This window comes from Fundulus heteroclitus, chromosome 15 (genome assembly GCF_011125445.2).
Source record: "Fundulus heteroclitus isolate FHET01 chromosome 15, MU-UCD_Fhet_4.1, whole genome shotgun sequence".
Lineage (NCBI taxonomy): Eukaryota > Metazoa > Chordata > Actinopteri > Cyprinodontiformes > Fundulidae > Fundulus > Fundulus heteroclitus.
In genome coordinates, this window is record NC_046375.1 from 12,819,638 (window position 1) to 12,846,954 (window position 27,317).

Sequence of the window (27,317 nt, forward strand, 5' to 3'; positions counted from 1 at the left end):
CTCCCCTTTTGTTTGTTTAGAGTCTGCATCGTTCTATTTTCTGTGATTGTAATTATTTTACTTTTGCAACACATTTGGATGTTTGTGGACTGTCCAGTCTAGGGAGGCATGATATCACCGCATTAAAACCGTATCGGTGGGTGTTAGTAATTTTTTAACATTTTGGTATCAGTCCAATAAGTAAAACCGATGTTAGCGACCAATTATTTTCCCATCAGGCCTTTGTGCCTGTATGTCAAGAGAGGAAGGGGAGAGGGCAGTTTCAGTCATGTGAAAGTCATGTGACAGCGATGCATCACAGCCAGGATTGTGTGGTTTTAAAATGAAGCAGAAATGCAGTATCAGCAGTGTGGTCGTATTCATAGTGTCAAAATAAGACATTTGAAAAGAAGTGTGTGACCATCACAGAAACAAATATAAAAAAATGAAATATAAAAAACAAGAAATATATCCAATATCAATATCCGCCCACATATTCATATCGGTGCATCCCTAGTTCAGTCATTTGTGCATTTGCCCCAGTTGGCCACCGGCCCACTTAAGGGTTTTAAAAATTCTTTAATCAAGTTTCTGCCATCCCCTTCCCTCTGTTTGGGATCAACATCAGTACACAACACAAAACCCAGCATTACATAAATCATCATACTACTTTCACATTTAATGCAATTGTCATTAGCAGATTTGTAGTTGTTCAACAAAAAAGATGGTACCCAGCTGAAGACCGTCAAGGCCAAAATACACTGGATGCGTCTGACTCTTCACGCTCCGATCCGATTTCTTCAAAACACGATCGGAGGTTATCTCTTCTGACCACAGTACTCACGATATCGAGTATTCATGCAAGAGTTTCTACCGGAAATAACTTTTTACTGCAAAATCATTACTATTTATTGACCAACCTTACTAGAAGTTGTGTACTGTTTCCTTTGCAAGTTGAAGATGTTACTTTGACATTTTCCCCAAAGCGGATGTGTTATACGTTGCCTCCGTGTCTAACTTCCTGTCTGACTCATTAATTTCTTGTCAAATTGAAGTCTAGGTTCTGGTCTATTTTGGTCAGACAACAAGGAAGTAGCAGCACCTGCAATTTCATGATATGTGACAAATAATGACAATAAAAGCTACTGCTACTAAGACCCATGTATTCATAAAAATGCATGTATAGATGCCCTTTCAGATGTTCCTGATGCAATTAAAACAATGCTGATATTGCTTCATCATCCTAAATTGCTATTTCTTGAAAATCCACACTTCTTCTATTTGAACAATTGTGTGGATTTCAATTATTCAACCATACTGTAAGCTGCTTCTGTATGGTGCTAAACCAGTGACGGCTTGCGGTGATATTGAAAAGAGATTTGGCATTGTTAAATCAAACACTGCAAAATTAAAACATTGAAAAATCACTTGCATTGACATAAAAAAATAGATCTGGCATTGAAAATTAGACATTGAAAAGTCATACATTGAAAATGCAAATATTGAAAATTCATACATTGAAATTATATTTAAATTACTTTCACTAATTGTATCTTCTTATACAGGTAATGATTGTAGTGGCATGAAAATAATACCCTTTGTTGTGGTCGAGCAGCAGTACTTGACCTGAGCGTTCCATAAGTTCACTGCAATGTAGATGATGAGGAGTACGGAAAAAAACGGAAGGCCCCTGAAGGGGCCTTAAATTTAGCCCCGCCCTCGACGGCAAAACAGTGCCAGCTTGTAGTTACATGTAGCTGAAGGAGCTCTGCAGTGACAATGAAAACATCTCTCATTGAAAAACAGCTGCAGCATAAAAGTCAAAAGTTTTTACTCTCTAACAATGTTTAACTTATCAATGTCTAATTTTTGAATGTTTGAATTTTCAGTGTTTGGCTTTTCAGTGTTTGACTTTTCAATGTGTGTATTTTTCAACGTTTGAGTATTCAGTGTCTAATTTCTCAATGCCAAATCCCTTTTTCGATGTCATTGAAAGTGATTTTTCAACGTTTAATTCTTCAACGTTTGATTGTGCAATGCCAAATCTCTTTTTAATGCTGCTGCAAGCTGTCACTGGTTTAGCTCCATACATCTGGTGAAATGATTGCTGATCACAAATCAGGAAAAGAGTACGTCTGCATTAGAAGCAATAATATTACTGTTAGCACAGAAATGTGAAATACACAATGTGCAATAGCAAAGCAACTACTTAGATGTTACATTGTCCTAACTAAATCATAAGATGTGCAAATGTGTTCTCTAAACCAGTGTTGTGAAGGAACATGAAGGATTCAAGCATTTTGCTGCTGCTGCAACTCATGTGGGAGCCACAAGAGGTTGCAATTTGTTCACAAATCAGACACAAACCCTTCTGTTTCCCTTGAGTGAAGCTGTTCTTTGGTTATTCTGCAAGAAAGCTTTCATACAAATAATTTACTAATTATAAAAAAGTCAGCAGGAAAATTTGAAGGAGTGTGAGTAAGTGCGGTTATCAGACAGCTATCACTGATAAATAAGCCTAAAACTGCTTCTTAACAGAGAGTGCTTTCTTGTCAATTTTGCAACACTTCTTGACAATAAATACTTGATTTATTTCGCCTCTTGTGTTTCACTGAAAACTTCTCTTGTTCACATGATTTGTCATTAACTTGGACATACACAAAGCTGAAAATATTCAATGATTAGACAAATAATTGGCTAGCTACTTAAGTGAATAGACATCATTACAACAAATAGGCTTTGAAAAGGTAACTGTTAAATTAAATCACAATGCCTACGAATGGCTTAATATAAGGCTATAATTTGCTACCATTTATTTGAGTTTGAGTTAAAACATTTTAAATAACTATATACTTTGTTGTTGTACAATTTGCATATAAGTAGGACTACATGCCAAAAATGTAGGTTATATGCAGATAAGTCGCATTTCCCCGCCTAAAGACAGACAGAGGGGGCATGAACATGTGAGGGGTCTCCTTTGTTCCGCGTTTGGTCTCCTCCGTGGCCCCTGGAAAACCATTAAACCAGGAGGACTTCTCCCAGGAGCCCAGCATTCCTTGGATTCCACTGGTCTGATGTCAGAGCAGAGGGGATGGGGCCGCGAGGAGGCTGGACTTGATGGTGCGTTCAGGGACGGCTCTGAGGTTCGATGGAACCCGGGAGAAAGACATCGCGTCAAATATTTTTTTTTCTTTCCATGCGGGCCCTTTCCAACACCGATGCATTTTATTGTGATTTCTAAGAGAAATATGTTAAAATGTGCAAAAAAGGCTTTATATTTTGCAGACTATGTATATATATATATATATATATATATGTATATGTATGTATGTATATACATATATACATACATATATGTATGTATATATGTATATGTATATATATATATATATATATATATATATATATATATATATATATATATATATATATATATATATATATATATATATATATATATACATATATAGATAGATATAGATAGATATATAGATATATAGATATAGTTAATTTCTATCTATCTATCTATCTATCTATCTATCTATCTATCTATCTATCTATCTATCTATCTATCTATCTATCTATCTATCTATCTATCTATCTATCTATCTATCTATCTATTGCATATTAAGAAATGTAAATGTGAACTGTGTTATTACATACAGTAAAACTTTTTATATTCCCTATGGAATTGCCATGTAGTTTTGAAACGCTGCACACACTGCTTGGTACACTGCTTTTCACGTCTAGAGAGTAAAGGTTATTATTCCGATACTCCTCCCTGCCCCAGAACGCAACGTGTGCGCGTCTCTCCGCCTGTGCTGAACGCCTCCATTGGAATAGAGGGGCCAGCGCTATAAACATAACGAGAAGTCCACCGACAGACGACGAGGGGCCACGTCGCTTTTACGCAAGTTGCAGAAGTTGTGCAGATGTTTAGAGTCCGTTTTTTTCCCCTCCTCTCGATTAATAATCAGTTTAAAACACTCATCAACAAACGGGTTGCTGCAGTTTTTGGACTCTCGATTGCTTTTTTTCCCCCCGACGTGTTGTTTTTACTTCTTCCTAATGTTGCGATTATATGATGTGATGAGAGAGCTGTGAGGATTCCAGGATTGTTAAAGTTGCCCAGTTGACTGTATGCGGATTATCTGGAGCGAAGAGGAGCTTTTCTACCACAGCGAGAAAACGGGATGTAGCCAAAGATAGAGGGTGAGTTTCTCTCTTGGAAAACTGCTTCTCTGCTCTTAAAAAGTTAAAAGCAATCGTTGAGGGAAACCGCAAACTTGTCTCAGAGTTTACACCATGCAGGCCAAACGGCTTTGGCACGGAGCAGATCAGAAATCCAAGCTCCGCCAGCTCAACAGCACCAAAACTCGGATCTTCCACAGGAAACCGAGCTTGTGTTTTCTTTTAGAGCACATAGATCCATTGTTTCGGTGATCAGGAAAGATGCGATCGTGGAATTACATTAGAGAGCGCTTTGGAGACGTCACGGTGTGCGCCTTCGGATCCTGGCAAACCCAAGTTCAAAACACCTGGATTAATTCTGCCAGTCCACGCAATGTGTTCAACAATGCGTGGGCTCATTCACGCGAGTCCGGCTGGGGTTCGCCTACCTGATGCAAACGCACAATGCGCAAGCAGAGTTTGGTGTGAGGGATGTGTTTGGACACGCTGCGCAGAGCGCAATGTAATGGAGAGCAGAGCCGCCGCAGGCACTGGCTGCACGCTCACGCACGCGTAACCGCGCACACACATCTGGCTATCTTTAAAAGCTCAGAGGCCTGCTGTGTAAATTACATGGTGCAAGTGAGTTGGGAGTACACCCTGGTGGGGAATTTAAAGCACCAGGACTCAGTAGAGCTGCAGCCTTCACCCATACTTCCTGTTTTGGAGTTATTTTGGTCAGGTTTGTAAGAAAAGGAAAGTTGCAGATATTTGTGTAGTCCCAGAGGCATGTTTTTTTTTTTTTTTTTTTTTTTTTTTGTCTGAAGGTCAGCATGGTAAGACTATAATGGGTGTTTACCACATAATGTGGGCCTGCATTTAGACAGAAAAGTGGCTATTGTTTGCACTGCCAGTGGTCATTTGAGTCTAAAGGCCATTTGATTACTATATAAGGGAAAACACACCTGTAATTTTGGTCAAGTGCTGTACGCCTGTAGCCCGCCACAGGAAAAGAGAGCGGTAAAAAATGAAAATAGGCTGCTCCGGTCATTGTTGTTGTTTTTGACATTTTCAAATCTGAGCCAAAAAAAAAAAAAAAATACAAGTATTCTCTGATCTGAATAAAGAAAATGTGAATTTTATGAACAATGTCTTGCTAATAGATCAATGATTAGAATTTTACATAAATTCAATGACCTAGTTTACTTTGTGTCCTCTTATATCATTATGATCTCCTTTAAACTTTAGTTATACTGTATAATCCTTAGATTTTTTCCACCCAATATTTTTGATACCAAAAAACGCATCAGGTCTGACCTTTTACATAACAAAATACAGTGACTCATTCACGTCGTCAACTCGTAAAATCCCCCAATCATCTGATCGTAAAACTAAAGGTAAGCAACTTTGTAGAACTGTGTATAAAAAACAGCAAAAAGGAGTACAAGCTGTAAATAATTCTTATTTAATACAAACAAAAAAGAAACCGGGTTTCTCTGGAAGCAGTCACATAAACAGCACCAATCATTTTGAGCTGTAAATTATTTGGACTACTCTTTTTTTCTGAGGCGGGTTAAAAATAAAATAACTATGATCAGCTTGGAGTGTTTGTGCTTCACTTGGAACCTGTCTGTATGATCGGATTGAATTGACCCATTTTGGTGAAGTGCCTTCAGATGACATGTTTTGTAATTTTGACGCTTTACACATAAACTGAATGTAGTTGAACATTTCTGGGCGTCTGTAAACGCCCCTCATCGCCTCAGAATTGGTAGAGTCCATTTAATGTGGTTGGTTTGTTGTTGTAGACCTCGTTTCTAACCATAGTCCGGACATTTTCAGCTGGATTGAGGGTCGGGGCCGTAACAGGAGGTCTATGCTAGCTGCACTGATTCTAACCCTTTCTGGTTTTTGTGCCTCGGTAATCTTCTTCTGACTCCTCCAAACCCCCTTCATGTCATTACGGCCAGTTCTCTAATTTTTTGGCTTGTCTGACCACAGAACCTTCCTCTGTAAGGCAGTTGGCCTGTGGATGCGGTACTCCTCCATGTTTCATTCATGTTTGAAAGTTTCTCTTTTTGAAAAAAAAATTGGCCTCCTTCTTGGTCAGCACAGCCTCAGTCTACTTTACTGTTAAGTCACTTAACTATGGACAGTGACACTGGTGTCCCACCGTCTTCCCGGTCTTAATTGGCTTTGAGCCTTGGTGGTTCCTGAGTTGTTCTGAAACACCCTGAAATATTTACTTTCACAGGAGGTGATATTTTGGGACACATTGCACTTTGCGATGATCCCAAACACACCAGAATTGTCTTTTTTTGTATGAGCAAAGCTGGCTAACTAACATTAACATTAACGTTATTGCAATAGCCTCATCTTCAGTCTTGATGAAATTTAATGGCTCACAAGCTGAGTGAGTGCTTCTCCTGCAACAATTGTGGTCAAATATCCAGCCAGAATTAAGCCTCAGACGTCGTTAATGGCCACAAAGTGACTTTTCTTTTCCCTTTTCTTTTGAGCCTGTGAGAATAATCGTGAATGTGGATGAGAGGAAATGTTTCCTTTTGGATTCAAACTTATTTTAAAAATTCTTGGATTCGAATCATTCACGAGCCCCAAACGATTACATTCACGGCCGCGATTAATGCCATGTGTGCAAACTTCTGCCCGGCACCGTGTGTAATAATGTAAGCTGTTCCTAATTAGAAGCTTGTGTCTTTTGCTCGGAGCGGTGTGTCGCAGGCATGCTTCTGTGTAAGTTGTGTGCTGTCGCGCAGTCTGCCGAACAACAACATGGCCGAGAGCGTGCAGCGACCTGCCCAAATCTCCCACACTCCGCCAGGTGTTTTGCACAAGTTGTCAGTCACAGCTGCTGGGCTCGTCTCCCTCAGTAGATCCGACGTGACCAACACATGGCGTTTTATTAGCAATCAAGCATCAAGCGAGAGACATTTTCCATTTGATGTCCTGTTTAGGGAAAAAAAAAGCGTAACTTTTCTTGCCGTTTGTAGTCAGTGTTGTGCAGCCGGATGGAAACAGTAGCTAAACGGAAGAGCTGCTGCTTTCATATAAAATCAAGAGCCGCAGAGCTGGTGCCTGAGGGCTCAACTTTAAGAACGTACTGTATGTTGGGAGTTCTGCTGGGTGAGTGGGATGTGGTTCACAGGAGGGGAACGGGGTGGTGGGGATGGAAAATGTGAAGAGCGCCGTGGTTTGGCTGCGGCGGGCTTGATGGCTGCCATGTTGATGGTCCCAGGTTTCTGCTCCTATCGGTGGGACCATTCGTGTTTGCTCTGCGCTCTCCTCCAGCCGTTCGTCGCCGACTGTACCAACACGATAAGGCCATTGTCACATCCTTTCTGCTCCCAGCTTATCTGAATGCTTTATTTTCCTCATCGAGGTGCTGGGACACACTGAGACTTTACATTTACACGCCTCCCACCAAAACCAACGGCTTCACCTCATGTTTTTATCTCTTTGTGTCCTTATTCCGTATGTAAGCTGATCTGCTGAACTCGCTGAACTGAAGCAGAAACACTTGTACAAATCAAAAGAAATTTTGGAAGCCTAAAAACGGTTTTGAAGAAATTTTCAGGAAAAAGAACTGCTGAATATCGTGAACTGTGCCGTTAGATGTACTTGAAAAGGAGAGTATTTTAACATTCGTAAAGTTAATTTACCTTCCTGTGAATGTTAAATTTGAATTGTACGTTTTTCCTTTTAATTCGACCTAGAGCTTAAACTAACCGGAAGGTCAGGAGAGATTAAAATAACTGCAGAGTGCTTGTCTGTGTGTCTATGATTAAACACAAAAAAGCAATTTCTGACCAAAACCTTTATCAAACAAAAAACTCATTTTATAAAAATATTTGGACATACACGGAGGCAAACATTTTGGGTAAACACCATTGTAAAGGTTGAATGGTGTATTTAGTTCAAAATAAACAGAAGTAGTTAGCCTTCAAAGAGCTGGTTGCCAGGTTCTGTGGATGTATTATTATTTTTTTAAATTAACTGTTTGATGAAAAGGTTGTAGCTATGATTTTAATATAAAATTTAGATATAAAATTAACTAAATCTTCAAAACACCTGTGGGAACATGCAAAAAGGGGGTCAACTGCCATAAGCAGGTTGCTGTAGTGCCAATACATTTTTTTCCCCAACAATTATTGAAAAGAGTAGAATTATTGCGAAGGAAACTTTAAGAAAATGTTCATGAGACATTTGTTTTCTTCAAAATCAATACTTATTATTAACTTTTATTATCCTTTGAGATATATTTGTCTCATTTCCTACCAGAAACAAAGTGCTTGGTTTAAGCCCCAGTGCGTAAGATTTACACACTGAATGCATTAAAACCGATCTCTCTGCTAAGTGCATAATAACTACTACAGAAGCCGCAGAGTGTCATACATGTGACAGTGTCAACATGTCCTCCATGTATTTGGTACCAAGCTAATGCTAATAGCTAATATGGTCATTGTGTGGCATGTTTTTTTTGGACTGTTGCCAAGTCTGCTTATTATAAACAACGTTTGGCTTGTTTTTTTATAAATTCCATGAATCGCAGTTTGCAGTTTTTAAGGTTTGTTTCTGAACATTAAGTTGCTTATTTGGGCTCTAAAATAAGTGACTATAAACAAGAGTTATAAAGAGACCTGCTCACGCTGCTGCGCTACAGACACTTTGAACTGGCTGAAATATCAACCCGCCCCTACGGGTACACAAATACTCCGTGGTACAAGATGAACAAACTTGCCATCTCTGTCGGGTGGACAGAGTGGTCTGCTGGATTACACTGTCCTGTTTCTGACAATACACCAAAATAAACGTCAGTGTTATGTTGAATTAACTGGCCTGTCCAGCAGAAAGTCTGCAACCTCCGCATCAGTTTTGAATCAACCACTCCCTCATTGTCTCCACTCCACCTGGTAATAATAGCTGCACCGATATAGACACTAGTTTTCTCCTGGTTACTACTTTTCTTTTCTTGGTCACTTTCTCTTCCTTCTCGCTGGGCAAAGAGTATGGATGGTCCTCCATTTCAACAGAAAACAGCAAATCGAATGATCTACGGTCGTCTTAACTTGTTTTATACTCCTCCACCGACAGCACGTCTTCATATAGAAGACAGGATAGGGAAAACGTGAATGGCTGACAAGTTTGTCCTCTTTTCGGCTACTGAAATCAGAAATAACGACGCAACACGGCGCCTCTCAGTGAGAACATATTGGCAACCGTATTTAGCTAACAGAAACAGTTTGTAGTAGTTTGGTTACAGATGTGCCTATGAGGAAACGCGTGGCACTTCACCTGTTTTTTTAGGTAAACTTTAGATATAGCTTCACTATTGTCATGGAGTGAGGTTTTTGCCCACCCAAAGGGATCATGCAGAGCTATGATGTGATGATGATGATGATGATGAAAGATTTAAGGACGAAACAGAAGACACAAACTCTAAATAAGCACACAAATACAAACAATAGAGGATGACACCCGTTACCCTGCCATTACTTCTGACATATTGGGTTGTTGTTTTAATGACACATGCAACATATCACAGACATTAGCAGAAAACTACGGTATAGTACATGACACCGCTGTCGTGGGACCAGTCTCCCACACCGACGAGACAGCCTACAGGAAGGAAGTGACCCACCTGGAGGACTGGTGTCAGGAGAGCCACCTCCTGTTGAACGTCAGCAAAACAAAGGAACTGATTGTGGACTTCAGCAGGAAGCGGCAGAGAGACTACCATCCACTTGTGATCAGCGACGCTGGGGTGGAAAGAGCGGCCCCTTTCAAATACCTGGGAGTGACCATCTTATGGGACCTGTCCTGGTCTCATCGCATCAACACCACCGTGAAGAAAGCCCAGCAGCGTCTCTCCCTCCTCAGGTGGCTGAGAGGCTTTAAGCTCCCACGCAAGGAGTTCAGGAACTTTTACACCAACACTATCGAGAGCATTTTGTGAGGGAGCATCACCACCTGGATGGGAAATTGCACCAAAAAAGGTATCTTGGCTCTTAAAAGACTTGTCCGTTCAGCTGAGTGGATCAACTGAACCATCCTTCCTAACCTGTAGGACATTTACACCAAGCGTTGCAGGTTAAGAGCAATCAAGATCTTGAAACAGCCAAGCCACCCTAAAAACTCTCTCTTCTCTCTGCTGCCATCAGGATGTCTTTACCGCTACCTGAGGACTAAAGCTACGGTCACACAGCAGGCAAATCTGATCTTTTTGCCCATATCTGCCACTTATGTGATACTAAATCGAATACATATCCAATAGTTTCCAAAGCGTCCACAGTGTGAAGGGTGATCAATTACAGCCATTACTGCCGTACACAGTGCGCTGCTGTTTGACGTCTACTTTCTCGTATTGGGGTTGCATTTAATTAATATTATGAATAACCTTAGACAAAAAAAAAATCAGATTTCAGCAAAAAATGTAAATCGAGCATCATCCTTTTTTTAACCTCAGACTGAAAGATTGAAGAACATTTTTTACCCACAAGCCATTCGTCTGCCCAATTCTGAGCCCTAAATTGGACCGTTCCACTCATTCATATTCTGTACTTTCAATTTTAACTTTTCCATGTAGTCCATTGCACTTAGTTGTCATATCTGAAATAATATATCCTTCTGTATATACCACCATGGTTAGATTTTTATATTTATACCTTCTACATATTAATATATATTTTTATTGTGTTGTGGTCTGTGCTGTGTGAACTACTGCTCTCCTTTTAGTTTTTTTTGGCCAAACATAGTCAAAGCTGCAGGAATAAAATGCTCATTTGCAGCTTTGATGGGTTGTATTGCATCAAACCAGTGGCACACATAGTATTGTATTAACTCTATTTATGAGCATGATTATTTACTGTATAAATCCATAGAGCAGGAAGAGACATGTTTAATGGAATTGTACTACTCGGAGTATTCAGCGACAAAACAATTAGCAAATTCCCTTGTTTTTCTGACCTCATATTTGACGGCATTCGTAGACCAAAGACTTTTTAGACAACTGAAACACAGCAGTGCTTTAGCATTACAAACACACCAGGCCCACATATGCTAGAGACTCACTGTTGGTGAGAAGTTGACATAAAAACTTAAAAAAATATATATTTCTTGCAATTGCAAACACTATTGAACCAGAAAACATTTTTGTTGCCCTTGTAGAAATTATGAATAACTGATTACTTCTTTTTTGTTCCATGTAAAAAAACAACAACAACAAAAAAAAAAAACATCCCGGAGCTTTAAGTTCAGGGAAATTCTTCTAGATATTTGTGTAAAACAGAAGATTATCCTGTAAGATTGGCAGTTCAGTATTGCCAGCTCAAGGATGTTGAATGTAACTCCACTGTGATTAGAAAACAGATAAACACAATAAACATAATCTAAATGCTTGGATTGGTGCCTTTTAATTTCTAATACATAAATCCAGTCTTGCAGTAGGGATTTTAAGTATAGAGTATAGTCTTTACATCTTAGAATTAATCTCAGAAAAAAGTAATTTCAAAAACAGCAATCCATTGAAGTTCTGTGTGGAGGTATGAATTTTCTTTCTGAACAAACTTAAGATTTTAAAGATGTTTTGTGAAACGAGCTTGTATTGGTGGGAATCTGGTCTGGGAGTGCATAAAGCTGCAGACATGGCTCCCCTAACTGTCTGGACGTCACCTGTGTGTGAACGCTGTACTCTTGTGTGTTCGTCACTGTCCCAGTGTTTTTGCGTAGCGGAGAGAACGCTCTGTGTGTGTGTGTGTGTGTCTTTGTCTCAGAGTCGGAGCTGCAGAGCGGGTGCTGCAAAGTGAGAAAGCAGATGCGCTTGTTAGAAACACACTGTCTGGCCGCTTGGCTCCACCATCTGTTTGCAGCTGCTCATGCTTGCGTGTGCCAGACAGTAGGGATATGTGTGTCTGTGGACAACACATGCTGTGGAGTGCATACTTCTGTTATGTGCCGACTCACTCTTATGTATCTGCAAAAAAGTAAATAAATGTTTTGTCCTTCATTAGCTACAGTATGCCGCGCTCTATACTTTGTGTCCATCTGACTTTTGTAAAGCCTTTATTTGCTGATGCTGATTTTGGCCTATTCGAATTCCTCTTCAAGGACTAGAATAGAATGAGTTAACGTAACATCATTAAACATGTTTTTTCTAGCCTTGTTGCTGTGAGCAGTCATTAATCGTCATACAAATCAGACAGTGTAAGTAAGAGAAATGGCTGTATAACAGGTTTTTACTGTACCAGAACAAAGTTAAAATGATTATGGAGCTAACATCGTATATTGGGAAAGATAAGATTATTAAAAGGCTGATAAAAAAGGATAAAACAAAGCAGCTGTGTTATACTCTGGTGGGCCTTCCTATTATCTAGTGAATGTCTTGTTCTCTCTAGTACTTTCCAGCCTGAATGAATCAAAGCCAAATCTTTACAGGTTGTAGAAAATACAGTTTCCTTTTAAATCATTTCATACTCTATCTGCTTCCTTCTATTTATTCTTTAACCAACTCAGTAGGTTTGTTTCCATCCAGTTGTCATGCAGATTTCGAGCTAACGTTTAAAAAGAAGCTGGTTTGGAGCGACTTAACTCGGCTATGCAAATCTTGATCTTGTCCATGGCTGTAATAAACAGGAAGTAGAGGAACTAGCATGTATCACACATCTGAGAAAAAATGGAGAGAGGTTTTCAGGAATGTGTTGCAATCGGGCAAGTTATAATTGTTCTGTCATGTCAACTATCATTGGGTTGATACTTGCAGTCCGTAAACGTAGAGAAAGAAAGGTAACTCTGTGCGCGTTAAGCGACTCTCTGGGAAGACGCCGACAGCTGATCAGTCATGCGAGGTAAATGTTTGCTACGTCAGAATGTATTCTGCAAATGTGTTTCCATCACCCTTTTAGCTGATTAACTCTTTCTCAGAAAATCCAAAAAGGTTTTGCAAAATTGAAGAATTGGACTAGAATTTTGCCGTTTCCATCAACCTTTTCTGGTGTGATTTTTCAAAATGTGCATAAAAAGTTGAAAGAAACATGGCTACTATCTCCTTCTCTCTATTACAGCATCAACACCGACAAGTACTGGGGCCTGTGTAAACTGATAGTGTTTATGCTGCTCAAATCCACCTTCTAGTTGTGACTGGAAGGTGGATTTGAAACAGACTTTCGATTTAGTGTGAGCTCTCAGGAGCTCTTTTCTAGGTATGGGTACAGAATTCGGTACTTTTATAGGTATCGATTCCTGTCGATACTACAGATTCACTTAAAATCAAATGATATCATGTTTCGGTACCTCTACACATCATTGTGACAAAGAGTGAAAGAGTGGAAGTGGAAGAGTGGGTGATTTTCCATGCCAGACATGAACACAGCATTGCATGCACAAGAGCGTAATGACGGACGTAGCCACTGTTTCAGTCAACAAACCAAGCATGGCTGATAGAAAATGCTCGACAGTATGTTTCCACTTTCCAAAATGTGATCTAGATTACACTCGCTGCAATATTTGTGACGCCAAGTACAAGGCCACCGGCCGGAATACTTCTAATCTGAGGAAGCAACTGGTCACTGTTGCATTCTAGCGAATCTTTCGCTATATCTAGTGACTTTTCAGACCCATTCATCTGCTGGTGAACCCGATATTCAGCCGGACACAGAGCTGCGTTTAAAAGGTTTGTTGAGAAGACGATGAGCAGTGGCGGGTGAGGGAGACAAACAGAACCAGACTAAGCAGATGAATCTTGGCAGAAGGTGGAGGCAGGCAGGGATAAGCATGAGACCAGGGGATGCAGGTAGTGACAGAGCAGCAGAAGAGGCGATGTGAACCGGGAACCACCAGAACAGGCAGCGCAAGCGGCTGGAACTCACGGAGAAACGGGCAGAACTGCAGCATGTAGACACAGGCGACCTGAACAGAAGAGTCCAGCTGGCTGAGCACACATCAACTGGTAAAGGAAGGGCACATCAAACTGGGCGATCCGACTCGAGAAGTGACGTTATGGCAGGGATGAGTTGGCTGAGGCGGGTATATTTAGGCTGGTGAACAGGTGACCAGAGTAGATTCTAATTACTGGCAGCTGGAGTTCATGTGGGCTAATTGACTGGAGCAGGGCTGACAGGATAGTGGCTGGTGGCTGACAGGCTGAAGAAAAGTCCAAAGACAAAACAAACAAAAACCCAAATCATAACACTAACGAATAATCTGGCAACTTTCTTCTGTGTTGTTGGTGACTTCCTGTGAAAGGCCCATCGTTCTGCAGGTTTTGTCTTGAGCCCTTTTGCACTTTTCCACTCACTGTCTCACAGGCAGCTGCTGCCTCGTCCTGAAACCCACCTGCAGTCAAAGAGAGTAGGGAGGAGAGCCACTCTGTTTCCACGTTGCAAATGTTTCCCTCGCTGCATTACAAAGCAGGGTAAAATATGATGCTTTTAATGTAGTCTTTTTTTTCTCTCTGAAAGGTTTGCACTAAAATAATTTCCTGAATTTGATTCACACACAGCTTCAATCTAGGGCTGGTCAATATAGTTTAAAAATAAAATCTCAGATTTTATTATACCACATCCAAATAATAGTTTTTTCCTTTCCTTTTAATTTCACAATTAGAAATTAAAGAAATTATTTTAAAAACTTTTATGTCAAGCATTTAATCTGGGAGTTGACCTGAATTCAAAGTGCAACTAAATACAAGCTTTGAAACATGCTTGTAAAACAAGATGGCAGACCCTGCCAAAATACAACAAAATGTTTGCTGCTAGTGGCATTACACAATGAGCTAAGAACTAATTTCAAGTATATGAGTAAATCAAAGTGCCTTGTATTATGGTAACAAAAGCTTCCTCTTTACAATATTTTGACAATATATTTTCCTAAACATATTCAGCATTGCATGCTGTTCTCTTCATGAAAGCGCAATGACTGCATTGGGAAAATAAAATTCAGATTTTTCCAAAGATTAATTCTTAAAATGTTTGAAATTTTAGTTAATCGATTAAATCAGTTTATTGCCCGGTCCTACTTCAATCCCTTATTCACCTCGTTCACTAGTGTGCCTCTGATAACTGTCCATTTGGTAAAAAAATTGTTGTGTGTTGTGTGGATTCTGTATTAAAATTCTTAGATCATTTTATAAGGTTTATTTGTAGATCCAAATAAGTTTATCTATTGAGAAATAGATATACTACATTGACTGGGTTATTACCACATAAACACACAAAAAGTACAGAAAATAGGTATTGTTGATTACCGGTACTGATTCCTGGGTGCCAGGTATCTACCGTATTGGTTCAAATGTCAAAGGTACCCATCCCTACCCTTTCCCTCACAGTCTCAGCCTTAACAATGTTCTCATAATCCATAAAACATTTTGAGAACATCAGACCAAATCCGCCATCAAAGGTTATCCCTAATTCCATTGTTTCTGTTTTGCTTGGTGTGACGGATGAAAACAGGTGATAAAATCTAAATTTGAGATCAATTGAAAAGTATCAGGCCGGCTGAGATGTCTAGAATTCAGGTCTTTTTTATTCTCCAGTCTCTCAAGTGTCAGATTTTCAGCAGTCACCTTTGATTTATCAGGGTGAAAATCTGTCAGGATATGTTGTTAGACCATTCTCAATCTAGATCCTCTAAACGCAGCCTGATGTGCAGTCCTGACATTCGATCCAGGTCGCGTTGGGGTTCAAACTGTAAAAAGAGTGCGCTGGAGGAAGCATAGTTATGAACTGTGAAGCACTCTGGCCATTCGTTTTGCTACAGCGCTCATGTGTGACAGGAGGGTGGGGAGCGGGATGGTACGCGTTGGTATTTGAGACATAGACAAGCGACAAAGATCAGATTGATTGAGTTACGCACGCTACACTTGCCCCTTCCGCTCTCGGCGGCCTTCGTCTAATGGTTTTAGCGGGAGGTGACAAAGTGCTGTTTTGTTCCCACCATTGTGTGGGACTGAAAGGGGGCTGCCCTGCACGGAGAGCAGAGACAAATCAGCAGCTCTGCTTTTGACCAAATGCTGGAGCGGTTAATAAATTGCTTTGAGTTTGTAATAAATAGCTTTTTGGTAAAAAACTGACAAAGTTTGAGGTAAATAATTTTATCTTGCCTACAGGTATGCAATTACACTTTGTGCACTATTAGTTAATATTGCATAATACCACCGGTTGTGGCGCTTATCTTTGCAAGATTGTGTTATTATCTGGTGGCTCCTGGAAAAAGAAAAAATCCACACCTGGGTTTGAGAGGTAGATGGCAGCAAAAGTTTGCACCCTGCGGGGGGGAGAAACCTGTGTCGACAATGTTTATGAGCTCATTTTATAACCTTCTTTTGTCACCTGCTGCCACATGAATTCTAACCCTCCTCCTTATCTTGGTTAATGCTCCACACCTGTCAGGCCGTCTCTTCCAGAGAGGTGCATTCCTTTGCTTTCAAGGCGTTTAAAGTAGGTGTTTAGGTTTTGTACGTTATCTTTCTGTTGATATTAAACCAAAAACCCCGAAAAACCTATAGAAGATTCAGAAAATCTAGAATCTGGAAAAGTGGTGAAAACACACTGCAACCTGTGTCTCTTAATCACACAGGAGCCTGATGCATAAAAAGTTGAAGCCGTCATGAATCTGTTGCAAGGTTGAAGGAAAAACGCAACGCTGTTTTTATGCCACTGTGTCAACAACACTCAAATCTACAGCACGTTTAAATAATGCAGTAAAAATAAAGCTTTACATTAAAAAGTAACCATGTCGAACTATCCGTCATGCTGAAAGCTAAAAAACGCCCCACAATGCATCTGCAAGCGGTTATAAAAGAGAAAATCCAGTGTAATTGTGGATGGTCTTAAGTGGTTTGAGCGCACAGGGAGAAAAGAAGCGGTTTGCCCTTTTGCCGTATCACTTTGGAGGAGACAAAGAAAAGAAAAAGGCAATAAAGGTTTGGGGATGGTTTCACGTATATATATTTAGACAAAGCTCACACCCGCTTAAAAATAAAAGCAAACCCTGTTCACTCAGTTTTCTCTGTTGGTTTTTGCCACACCGCAAAATTACAACGTGCAAATTTCTAGGCATATGGGGTTGTTTTCGATTCTGCAATAGCATTTTCGTTCTTTTTTTTTTAAAATTTATTTATTTATTTTTTACAGCAAGGAGTTGGTTTGATCCCAGGCTATTGTCCGTCCCTCTGTCTGCGCTACCCCGCCACCACACACCCTCAAACCACGCCGCTGATTGCTGGTTTAGAGTAGCACCGAGTGCTGTCTGGTCCTTTGGCTAACCTCCGAGGAACTTGGTGTGTATGTGAGAGATGGTTTGTATGTGTTTGTGGTGTGCCCTGTTCATGCACGTCTACGGTCGTACACTGCAGTGAAAGTATGTGTCTTCGTGTTTATCTACGCCTGTGTAATTGTTGACGGTGATTTTGCAGATTTGTGCGCTTGGGAACTTTTTTTTTTCGAGACAATCTGGGAAGGTTTTACTGTCAGTGTAATGATGTCACTTTCCCCTAAGCCAGAGGCGGATACGGGGATGATTTAGGGCAGGTGACCACTTGGGTCACGATGGCCACATATCCCAAAGCTAAGCGGATTTACCCACCAAGTATAACCGAGTGGTGGCCTTTTTTTTTTTTTTTTCTCGCTGTGTGTGCATATGAACGCTTCCCAAAAACACACATATAAGACCAAAGGTTGTTGTGCATAATCTGCAGTTGGATTCAGAGGTCAGGAATGTGCTGTGGTTTTTTTTACGGCTGTTGCAGCAGGAGAGCATGGAGCAAGTGTGGCTCAGATTGGGGCAATCAACAGGGACGTGTTTAGGTTCTTGAAACCTTTCCTTCAAGCTACCTCTATGGTGCGTCTTTTTGTTTTTTTTTTTGCTCTCCTGCTCACTCAGCCATGTCATGCACAAACACTGGCACTCTGGTCCTCCTTGTGGTGCATGCTCATGTCAGGTGTGCTCTGTTTTCCCTTGTCAAAGGAATCTGGGCCGAGATCCAAGCTGACTATTAGGAGCGCATTGCCGGAGCCGGGGACAAGAAGCAACACATCCACTCCTCCTCCTCTGTCTCCCTTTCTGCTGCTCATCGCCTTCTTACAGGGGAATTTTGTGTTGCATTCTAACATCCCTGCTTACTTTCTGTCATACATTTATTTCTTTCTCATTTGAATGTTTATTTTAGGACCCAGGTTTTCAATGCTCCTCTGCTCAGAAGGTGGGCAGCCTTTCTTAGTATCGGATTGTCTCTAAGGGAGTTTAAAGCAGTCCCTACCACTGCACCAACCTATTTCAAAGGTTTCTGATTTGACTTTTCTAAACAGAATTGCCGCAAATCTCCATCTTTTGGAGCCACCACTTTGTGATTTCGATGTTTTCAGTGGCTGTACTCCATACTCATCAGTGCATGCTTGTTGGCGTCTGGTGTTTTCTAGTATGAGCCACATAGGCAATCACCCAGGGCGGCTTTAGAAAGGGGCACCACATGAGTACCAGATAAAGAAATATAAATTAATCTGTCAGTTGTGCCCTAAACATGTATAAAAGCAAGGTATTTGCTATTACACGTTTGCCATCGGTGGGGAGTTGGTGCCCCCTGTGTATTGAGCTTGCTGCTGAAAATTGCAAGATTATGTTTTGTGCTTCATTCAGGATGGCACTGCATTTCATCCCATTCCAGCTTCTTAGAGGATTTTCTGTATTTTGTTGTTATTTGACCTAAAATCATAGAAAACTTAAGCAGGGTTTCCCCCAGAGAATGGGGTTATGCTGGGGGTAGGTAGGTGCACCCATAACCGTGGGTTGGGGAGGGGTGCAGCGTGACCGTAGTGTGTGTCAAGCTAATAACAGCTAACGAGTTTGTTTATTTACATCTGTGGTTTAATCCCGTTAGGCTTATAAAACTATGGGGGGAAACCCTGCTTAAAATATACTCTGTAGGATTTCCTAATTTTATCTTATCTGTGAAGCCACAGTGTTTATTTGTACTATTTTCATCTTGATCTAATGGTTGCACATAACTTTTTACTCTTTTTAATCTTTCTGGATGAGCTGAAAATTAGAGGTCTTTGTGATAAAATGTCTATAGTAGAATAAACAATCCCTTCTCAAACATAACCCAGATACAGTAAAACTGTAAAGGTTACGAGAAAGTGGAAAATTAAAGCCACTAAGCTACTAGACTGAATATAGCTCACGGACCTTATTCTTTTAATTTTGTAAAATGGAAATGATAACTTTGTCAGTTTTGTAAGATATACGGGGTTGTTTTCCTACAAAATAATTGTAAAATAAATAGCAACTGCATCCAATTCATTGTTAGAGAGAAATTATCTCACCCACTGTTACATGTTAAATTACTAAATCATTTGTTTGTTGAAACTATGCATAAGCCTTAAGCCAGGCTGTTGTGATCAAGCTGTAATTATCACGTACCAAAAGCTGGTGGACTACTCTGTGACCTGGGGCCTCATGTATGAAAGAGTGTGAAGTTCTCATACTAAAGGTTGGAGGTAAGAAAAACTCCTGAAACTTGCAGCACACAGAAAATTCAGACGATAAATTCAAATTTGCCAGGAATTGGGCCTCCCTGTCCTCGCCCCTAATTACTTATGCAAATCAGTGAAAATACCCGGAAATGACTCACCACGTGTTCAAATAACCATGGCGGTTGTTTATTGACGGTCAGAGAGACACCTCGAGGGATATTTGCAATGAATTACAGCAAATCAACAACGTCTTTTGTGACAGTCGGCGACTCATTAAAGAAAGTGCCTGAAAAGCTAAAATTTGTCTATTCATACCCATTTTGTTCTCCTATGTTTACTAAATTCAGTCAGCGCTGTAGCTGATGCACTGACTTACAGCTTAATGCTGATACTGTAATTTACACCAAATCATTGTAATGACGTGAATATGCCTCCAATACTTCAATTAGGGAGTCTGTCCCCCCACACACTTTGTGGAGTAGGCTGCTTTGAAAACTTTAAAACGAGTCAGGTTGTTATATATATAAAATTACATAGACCTCAGCCATCGCGCACGGAGCCTGCTCTTATTTTGTTCCAGACACAACTATTATAATGAGGATTACTATTATTATGATAATATAGTGGAATCCTGAGTTGAGCAGGATTATAGCAATATGAGTGCTAGCTCTGATTACATTTGGAAATGTGCAAATGAAAGCTACGGTTTAGGAGACTTTTATGTATCTGAATGACGTATGGATGTGGTCTTAGGGGGCTGGCTTTGGACGACTAAAGGGATGACTGTGAAATACCCAACCTGTCAGTCAGCTCCCTGTGAAAAATATCCCGTCGCACAGACTGCAGCAGAGTTAGAGCTGAAAATGGCACCGGCTACGCACGGTTTCAGTAGAAACGTTCATTCTGAACAAGCTAATAAGCCACACATCATCATGTGCCAGCAGGTCAGTAGGACCTCTGAAAATATGCTCCCTCTGCATTCTTCCATTGGCAATTTCCTCCAGCAGCACCAATCGTATCACAGTTACGCGCAACTTTATTCAGCTATTTCAGCTATTTATTGACATTTTCTCCACCTTGGGAATCATCACACCTGACTTGCTAGGAATTACTCTGCTGAACCAGACCCCTTTTTATTTTTCAGTAAGAATGAAAGAGCCCCGTAGATGATTCACATGTATTTTATGGTTCTCAGCGCAAAGACTGCTGCAAATTTACATCTACATGTAACAAAAACAGAGGAATATTTGCACTTTCCCCCTGATTAAGGTTGTTTCCATCATTTTTAGGTGTGCTGTGCTATTGTATGAGGCTAAATGGGATTCTATTTCTTTGTGCAAGTTTGACCCAGAAGAGCTCAAACACGTCAAAGACTACGATGTTCATTGGGTTAAATAGAACTAAATTGAGTTATATTTCACTCTATTTGGGTCAGGTTTAGTACTTTGTGATTTTTTACATTTTTTTAATTCTGATTGAAGATGTGGCACATTTTCACGGCAGGTAAAAAAAAATCACGTGGATTACCGCGCACCTTAACGCAACGATCGATTTTCTACATGCCTAATTGGGTATTAGATATTGGCCCGCATGTTTTTTTATGCGCATGCAGCCCCCCCCGGTGTGGGAACAATCATCTCGTCTTAAACGTCAAACACTATTGTGCAAAGAAGGGTGCTTCATGAAATAAGACAGATAAATGAGAAGCCTGAGCATCAGCAACAGTTTGCTCAGTCAGTTTCTTCAGATCTGCTGTGATACAGACTGCTACAGGAAATCTTTGTTGATCACCATCCTCAACCGCTCCTTGAAAAAGACACTTCGAGTTCCCACAGCATCTAATTTTCCTTTGAGATTAATAGCATATTTTTGAATTGAATTGAAATATAACGGTGATTAGCATAATTAGCAACATTAACATTAGAGTTAACTCTCTTTTAAAGGTATAGGGCAGATTAGCTATGTGAAAATACAATCAGCTTTGTGTTTTTTCTTTCTTTTTTTTTTACTGTCATTTTACTCTCTGTCACGGGAACCTGAATGAACCAAAGACCTGCAAAGGAAAAACAGTTCCCTTTTTAGAAGTTTCTCTCAACTTTTTGTGCTTCCTCCAATCCCTTTTTAAACATCAGAGTGATACAGGAAAATCGCTGACTGAGTCTTCCTGTAGTGGAAACTTCCGCACTGGGGAGAGTTGTTGTTGTCCGTTCTCTATGGGGCGTTCACTAATGACAAAATGGTTGAATTTGTAGTTTCTGGTCGATCGCCGATCAGGGACGGACAAAAGTACGATCACCCCTTTCCAGCGAACAGCCGAATTACTGGGGCATCTCTAGTTACATCATACACTATAATGTTTGGCACTGTCTCTCCCTCTGATTTTGGCCGGACGAGCACAGATTTGGGCCAGACTTTCCGATAAAACTGTGTGCAACCTTTATGTTCAACATAGTTCTACGTCTGCTGCTATCCCGAATCGTTCCGCTAGCTCTGTGTATTTTCATGCTTCTGTTTCGCTTGGAAACATGAAGTGGGAGGTTTTGATAAGAGGTTTGTTGACCGATAAGAGCAACAAATTATAGCTCCCTCCTTTTGGACCCTGAGAGTAAAAAAAAAAGATTCAAAGAAGTCTGTTAAATATTTTTATTGACTTTTTTTCTCTGTTGTATCTATCTTTACAGCATCTGCTCATCCTCCTCATCCCCATCCTCCTCGTTCTCCTCCTCTCTGGATAACTTTGGGAATGGGCCAGCGCCTTGCCTGGGCGCATCTCTCTGCCCGGTGGTGTGGCTGGCGTCGTGCAAGAGTGAGGAGGGCAGCGGGCAGGTCATAGTGCCCCCCCCCCCCCTCCCCGCCCCGCCCCTCTCCGTCACTCGCTTCGCCCTGGAGTGACTTTTGGCCTTTGACTGAGCCGCGACCCCGTCTTGACCAGCCATGCCCTTCGGGTTGAAGCTGCGGCGCACGCGGCGCTACAATGTCTTGAGCAAGAACTACTTTGTAACACGGATCCGGCTGCTGGACAACAATGTAATTGAATGCACCCTGTCAGTGGAGAGTACGGGACAGGAATGTTTGGAGGCGGTGGCCCAGAGGCTGGAGCTACGGGAGGTTAGTGCCTGATTTTCTGACTCTGCATGAAAACAAGATAATAAGTCAGATAATATAATCTGAGAAATGTGCTGGGATTAATTTAGGATCCTAACTAATGTGGCTTTTGTTACAGACAGTATTACTTTATTGTCTTTGCTTTTTTTCTCCCGCACTTTGCTCCTGACACCCAGTGTGTGTCTCCTTGCCCTCGTCTGTCTGCCTCCGTTGTTTGTCTCTAACGAAGCGTGGCTTCCTCCGTCCTCTTGTCCGGACAGAAGAAAGAGATACTACTCATCACCTTGTCTCAATTAACCTCCCCTTTCCCTTCTCTTTCTGTGCTCCTCTCCTTCTCCTCCTCTGCAGTTCTCAGTTTTAAGCCTTCTCTGCTTAGTTTTATCTTTTCTTTGTCTTTACTGTGTAGAAGTATTCACACCCTTTGAGCTGTTTAACAGTTTGTTGTATAATAACCACAAACTTTGACAAAACCTGTTAGAAGTTTATGTGCTGGACCAACACAAAAAAGCGCATATTTATAAATTGAAATTAATTTCATACATCGATTTTTAGCATTTTTTTTTTTTTAACAAAAGATGTCTAAAAAGTGTTGCGTTAATCTGTATTCAGACCTATTTACTTTGATTTCCCCAAATAAAATCCAGTGCCGATTAGATTCTTATTCATTTATCGGTTCATCGCTGTGTAATTTAATTCTAGTATAAATATAGATGTGCTGTGAAGGCCTCAGAGGTTATTTAGTAGAGCTGTAAAGTATATAATCTTAATATTAATGCTTACAACTGAAATACACTGCTTCGTTGCATTTCTTTTATTGGATATAGTATTTTACACACTATGCATGCTAATTTTATAGCCGACCAACAGGACGGACACTTAACTGTCTATAACGCCAACCCCAGATGTTTAATTTTAGTCGCTGAAAAGCTAAAACTCAGGGAAAATGTAATTTATTAAAATAAAAAATAAAGTTAGGAAATTCTGGATTAATGGGAATTTATATAAAGTGTTCCAATTACATGTTTTATGTCTGAGCCGTATCAGGTTTAATGCATCTTCTCATAGTGTTGTGGTATTTGCCCCGGTGTCAGTGATGTTATAAACAAGGGGGTCTAACACCTCAACTTTAGCAGCCATCTGCCTCCAGGACTTTGCATGAGTGGTCGCTTCATCGCTCTGTAAACATAAGAGTGTCTTTGTTATGCGAGTACTGTATGCAGCAGCTGATGCCTCCAGCTGGAGCCCTTTTAATAAAGGAAGTTTAAACAACCCAGGGGTGCGCTTATCTCTTTGTGTTACTGGTGACTACCACTTAACAACACACACACAAAAATAAATGTCCGAATTTTTCTGTGTATAATACACAGGGCTGTTGTCTTAAAGCTAGTGATAAAAAAGGTTTAACATTTACAATAAAGGTCATGTCTCTGTTTTAGGAATGACATGGGCAATAATTTCTAATGCACATGACTTGTTTTATGTTTGTTGAACTGTAAAAAATAAAAGCATTTGTGGAAATAGATATTTCAAAAAAACACAAATGTAAAGTTCCTTATATACAAGTCTTTTTGACGAGTAGTATGGCAGATTTAGATTTATCAATTTTGGAGATAAATGTTTATCTTTTATCAATCGCTCATTGAGTTTTCTCCTAGTTTGAAATGGTAGCTTCTTGAGCAAATATTTATCAAATTTGTTTTGGTATAGGAAATTTAAAGACATAAGTTGATAAAAAAAGTATAAAAACTGTTTTTTTTATTAGATAAACCTGTTTTATTGAAGCTATATTTCTATTCGTAAAATAATTACATTGGCTAGCTTTTTGAAACTCAAAGGACCTGTGTAAGTAACTTTATTTCATCTCTCCTGTTGTTCATGTGTCTACAAATAATATTATATTTATATATAGTTGTGAGGAGGCACCACAATGTTGGGAAGCAACATTAAGTTTGAAAAGACCAACGGACAGCAGATACAAGTAAAAAGCAGGAGGCCTAATACTAATGCTTGTCTAATTTGAAATTAGATGACAGCAAGAAATGATGATTGAAGCAGTTCTTTCTGCCCGATAGGATGTGAATTTTAATACTGTAAACCCATTTTGTCTTCAGAAAATGTAGAACTTTGTATTACTCTCCTTTGGGACAGTCAGCACAATTTATAAAGGATGACATATAATTGTAATGAGGAGACCTTGATGTTATTTATGTTATTAGGATCGAAGCTAGATTTAGTTTGGGGCCAAAACCACTATTAACACATATACAGTATGGTTATTTTATATTTTAGGTTATCCGCTAAGGGACAGATGTGGCAAGGTCTGGTGTTGATATACTTAACCTGATTTTATAAACTCATTTTATAAATTAAAAACTTTACAGAGTCCTTGTAGAACTGGAATTACGTCTTCTCCCTTATGTCTATCATCTTCTTTTCTTTTTGTCCCTCCTAATCTTTTCTTTTTTCGGTTTGTAGACCCATTACTTCGGGCTGTGGTTCCAAGGAAAGACTCAGACACCAGCCCACCGCTGGGTAGAGCTGGAGAAACCCCTCAAGAAACAGCTGGACAAGTTTGGCAATGAGCCTCAGCTGTTCTTTGGAGTCATGTTCTACGTTCCTAATGTTTCCCGTCTGGAACAAGAAGCAACCAGGTGAAGAGTCCTAAAAAAAGTCTCAGAGTGTGACTTTAAATTAAGCTGTTCTCTGTACAATGGGTGCAGATGGTTAAAATGTTTAAAGTTGTGTTAAAAAAAACCTCAAGGTTATAGCACTGATTTATATTTTCCATAGGTGATTACCAGCTACAAGTTAAAGATTTAGAAGAGTTTAGCTGGACTGAGGTCATTGCAATAAGAAAATTGCAAGCTGGTTCCTTACGCTAGGATTTATGGCTATCATTTGCTGACATGTTGGAAGAGTCCACTAAGGTGGAGATGCTAATATTATCTTGTTTCTTCCCTGAGTAGATGTGATTTATTTTCTTTTTTACAGACAAACTCTGCTGTGCAATGGGAACATTTTATGTTTCCAAACAAAAGATGTTAAGCGTAGACATTGGCTAGACAGTTAGGACACTGATCCAACAGAAGCCAATCTGCAGGCCCCAGGCTACGCCTAGCTTGATTACCCTTGAACACGCTTGACTTACTTTTAGGGGAAAGGTCTTGGCCTGAACCTTCAAAATGGCAACGTTTTACCACCCATAAGCTTGAGTTTTATTATTTCTTTTAGCTTTACGCGACATTTGAATACCTCCCTTAGATAATATAAAGGTTATTGAAATAGTAGTTGCCACAGTTTGTGTAGGTGAAATCAGGCAAATCCTACATCTCTAGAGACGTCTTGGTGTTTCTCTGAATCTCCTTCGAGATCTTGTAAGGAAGGCTGTTTTTCCCAACAAGAAATCCCAAAAATCCTAAATAGTTTTCAATATACCTATGTGTGATATTGCTTTCTAAATGTGGAGTGTATTTAGAAACTGATTTTTTTTTTTCAGAAAAACAACACAACAAAGTATGTCTGTTTGCAGACAACTACCTCCTGTCCTCCTTGGCAGCCTATACATTCACAATTAGATCTTTACATTGGCACCATGGGTGAAAATGTTTGTCGTAAAGTGGAAAACAGTTTTATTATGGTTATCTAGGATCACTGTTCTGTCATGATATCCATATTTGATTTACTAAATAGTAATGTTTGAAAGTTTCTGCTCCTCTTTTTGTTAAGAAATTTGGTAACCAGTTGCCTAACTTGCAACAGAAACTCCAAAAAGTTCAACCAAACTCAATCATTTGTCTTCGGCTGCTACTGGAGAAACATGTTATTTGGGGTAGATTGAATTTTTGTTAGCATGTTTCTTTTTTATAACCACTTTTTGACAATGGATTGCTTTTTCATCTCTGACCTGGAACGAGTGTTCTTGTAACCTTTTTTTCATACTTTTTCCTTTCTATGTTTCCACTTAAGCAGGCTGCTTACTTAGATTTGGCCACCTGATGCTGAGCGGCTTCTCCACCTGCTGAAGCGCTCCTTCGATCTCGGCCCACAGGTCTCTGCCCACCGCAACTGCAGAGCTCAGAATTAAGAACAGGAAAATAAGACCAAAACAGTATTATTGTCAAATTGTTTTATAGTGGTTATTGATTTAAAAGCCACAGAGTGCTGCTCTATAATTATAAATTTTAAATGGTCTGCACCGATCCCGTCCCTTTGCAAGAAAATTTGTAGTAATCCACAGATCTTTGATCATTAATGCCTAAGGCTATTGGATTTTTTTCAAATATATGTGAAAAACACTGGGTGGCCTTGTTTAAATGTAAAAAAAGTGCTGAGTCCTTGTGGCGTAATTTAAAGATAACAGAAAATATAAACTGGTAATGACTGAAATAAAATGCTAGGGATACTCAACCAGTCAGAAGCACTTTGCATCCTCCCACTAGCTTCGTCTTTAGTTCAGGGTCCTTTCAAAAAGCTCTACTTTCCTACCGGGGCTGTTATTTATGTTCAGTTTCTACCCAGTACTCTGATTTTGGCCTGGATCCTGCAGTGGAAAAACATCTTCTTTTATCTTACTTCACTTAA

At 39.9% G+C, this 27,317-nt stretch overlaps 1 protein-coding gene across 1 annotated transcript in view; it reads left to right on the plus strand.

Annotated features, from left to right (window-relative positions):
- The first annotated feature begins 3,805 nt into the window (after positions 1-3,805).
- Positions 3,806-27,317, plus strand: part of LOC105929458 (protein tyrosine phosphatase non-receptor type 14) — a 53,018-nt gene continuing 29,506 nt past the window's right edge. The window contains exons 1-3 of the mRNA XM_036147427.1: positions 3,806-4,191; positions 22,313-22,739; positions 25,212-25,387. Of these exons, the coding sequence (XP_036003320.1) occupies positions 22,566-22,739; positions 25,212-25,387 (350 nt within the window). The 5' untranslated portion in view covers positions 3,806-4,191; positions 22,313-22,565. The remainder of the gene's footprint in view (positions 4,192-22,312; positions 22,740-25,211; positions 25,388-27,317) is intronic.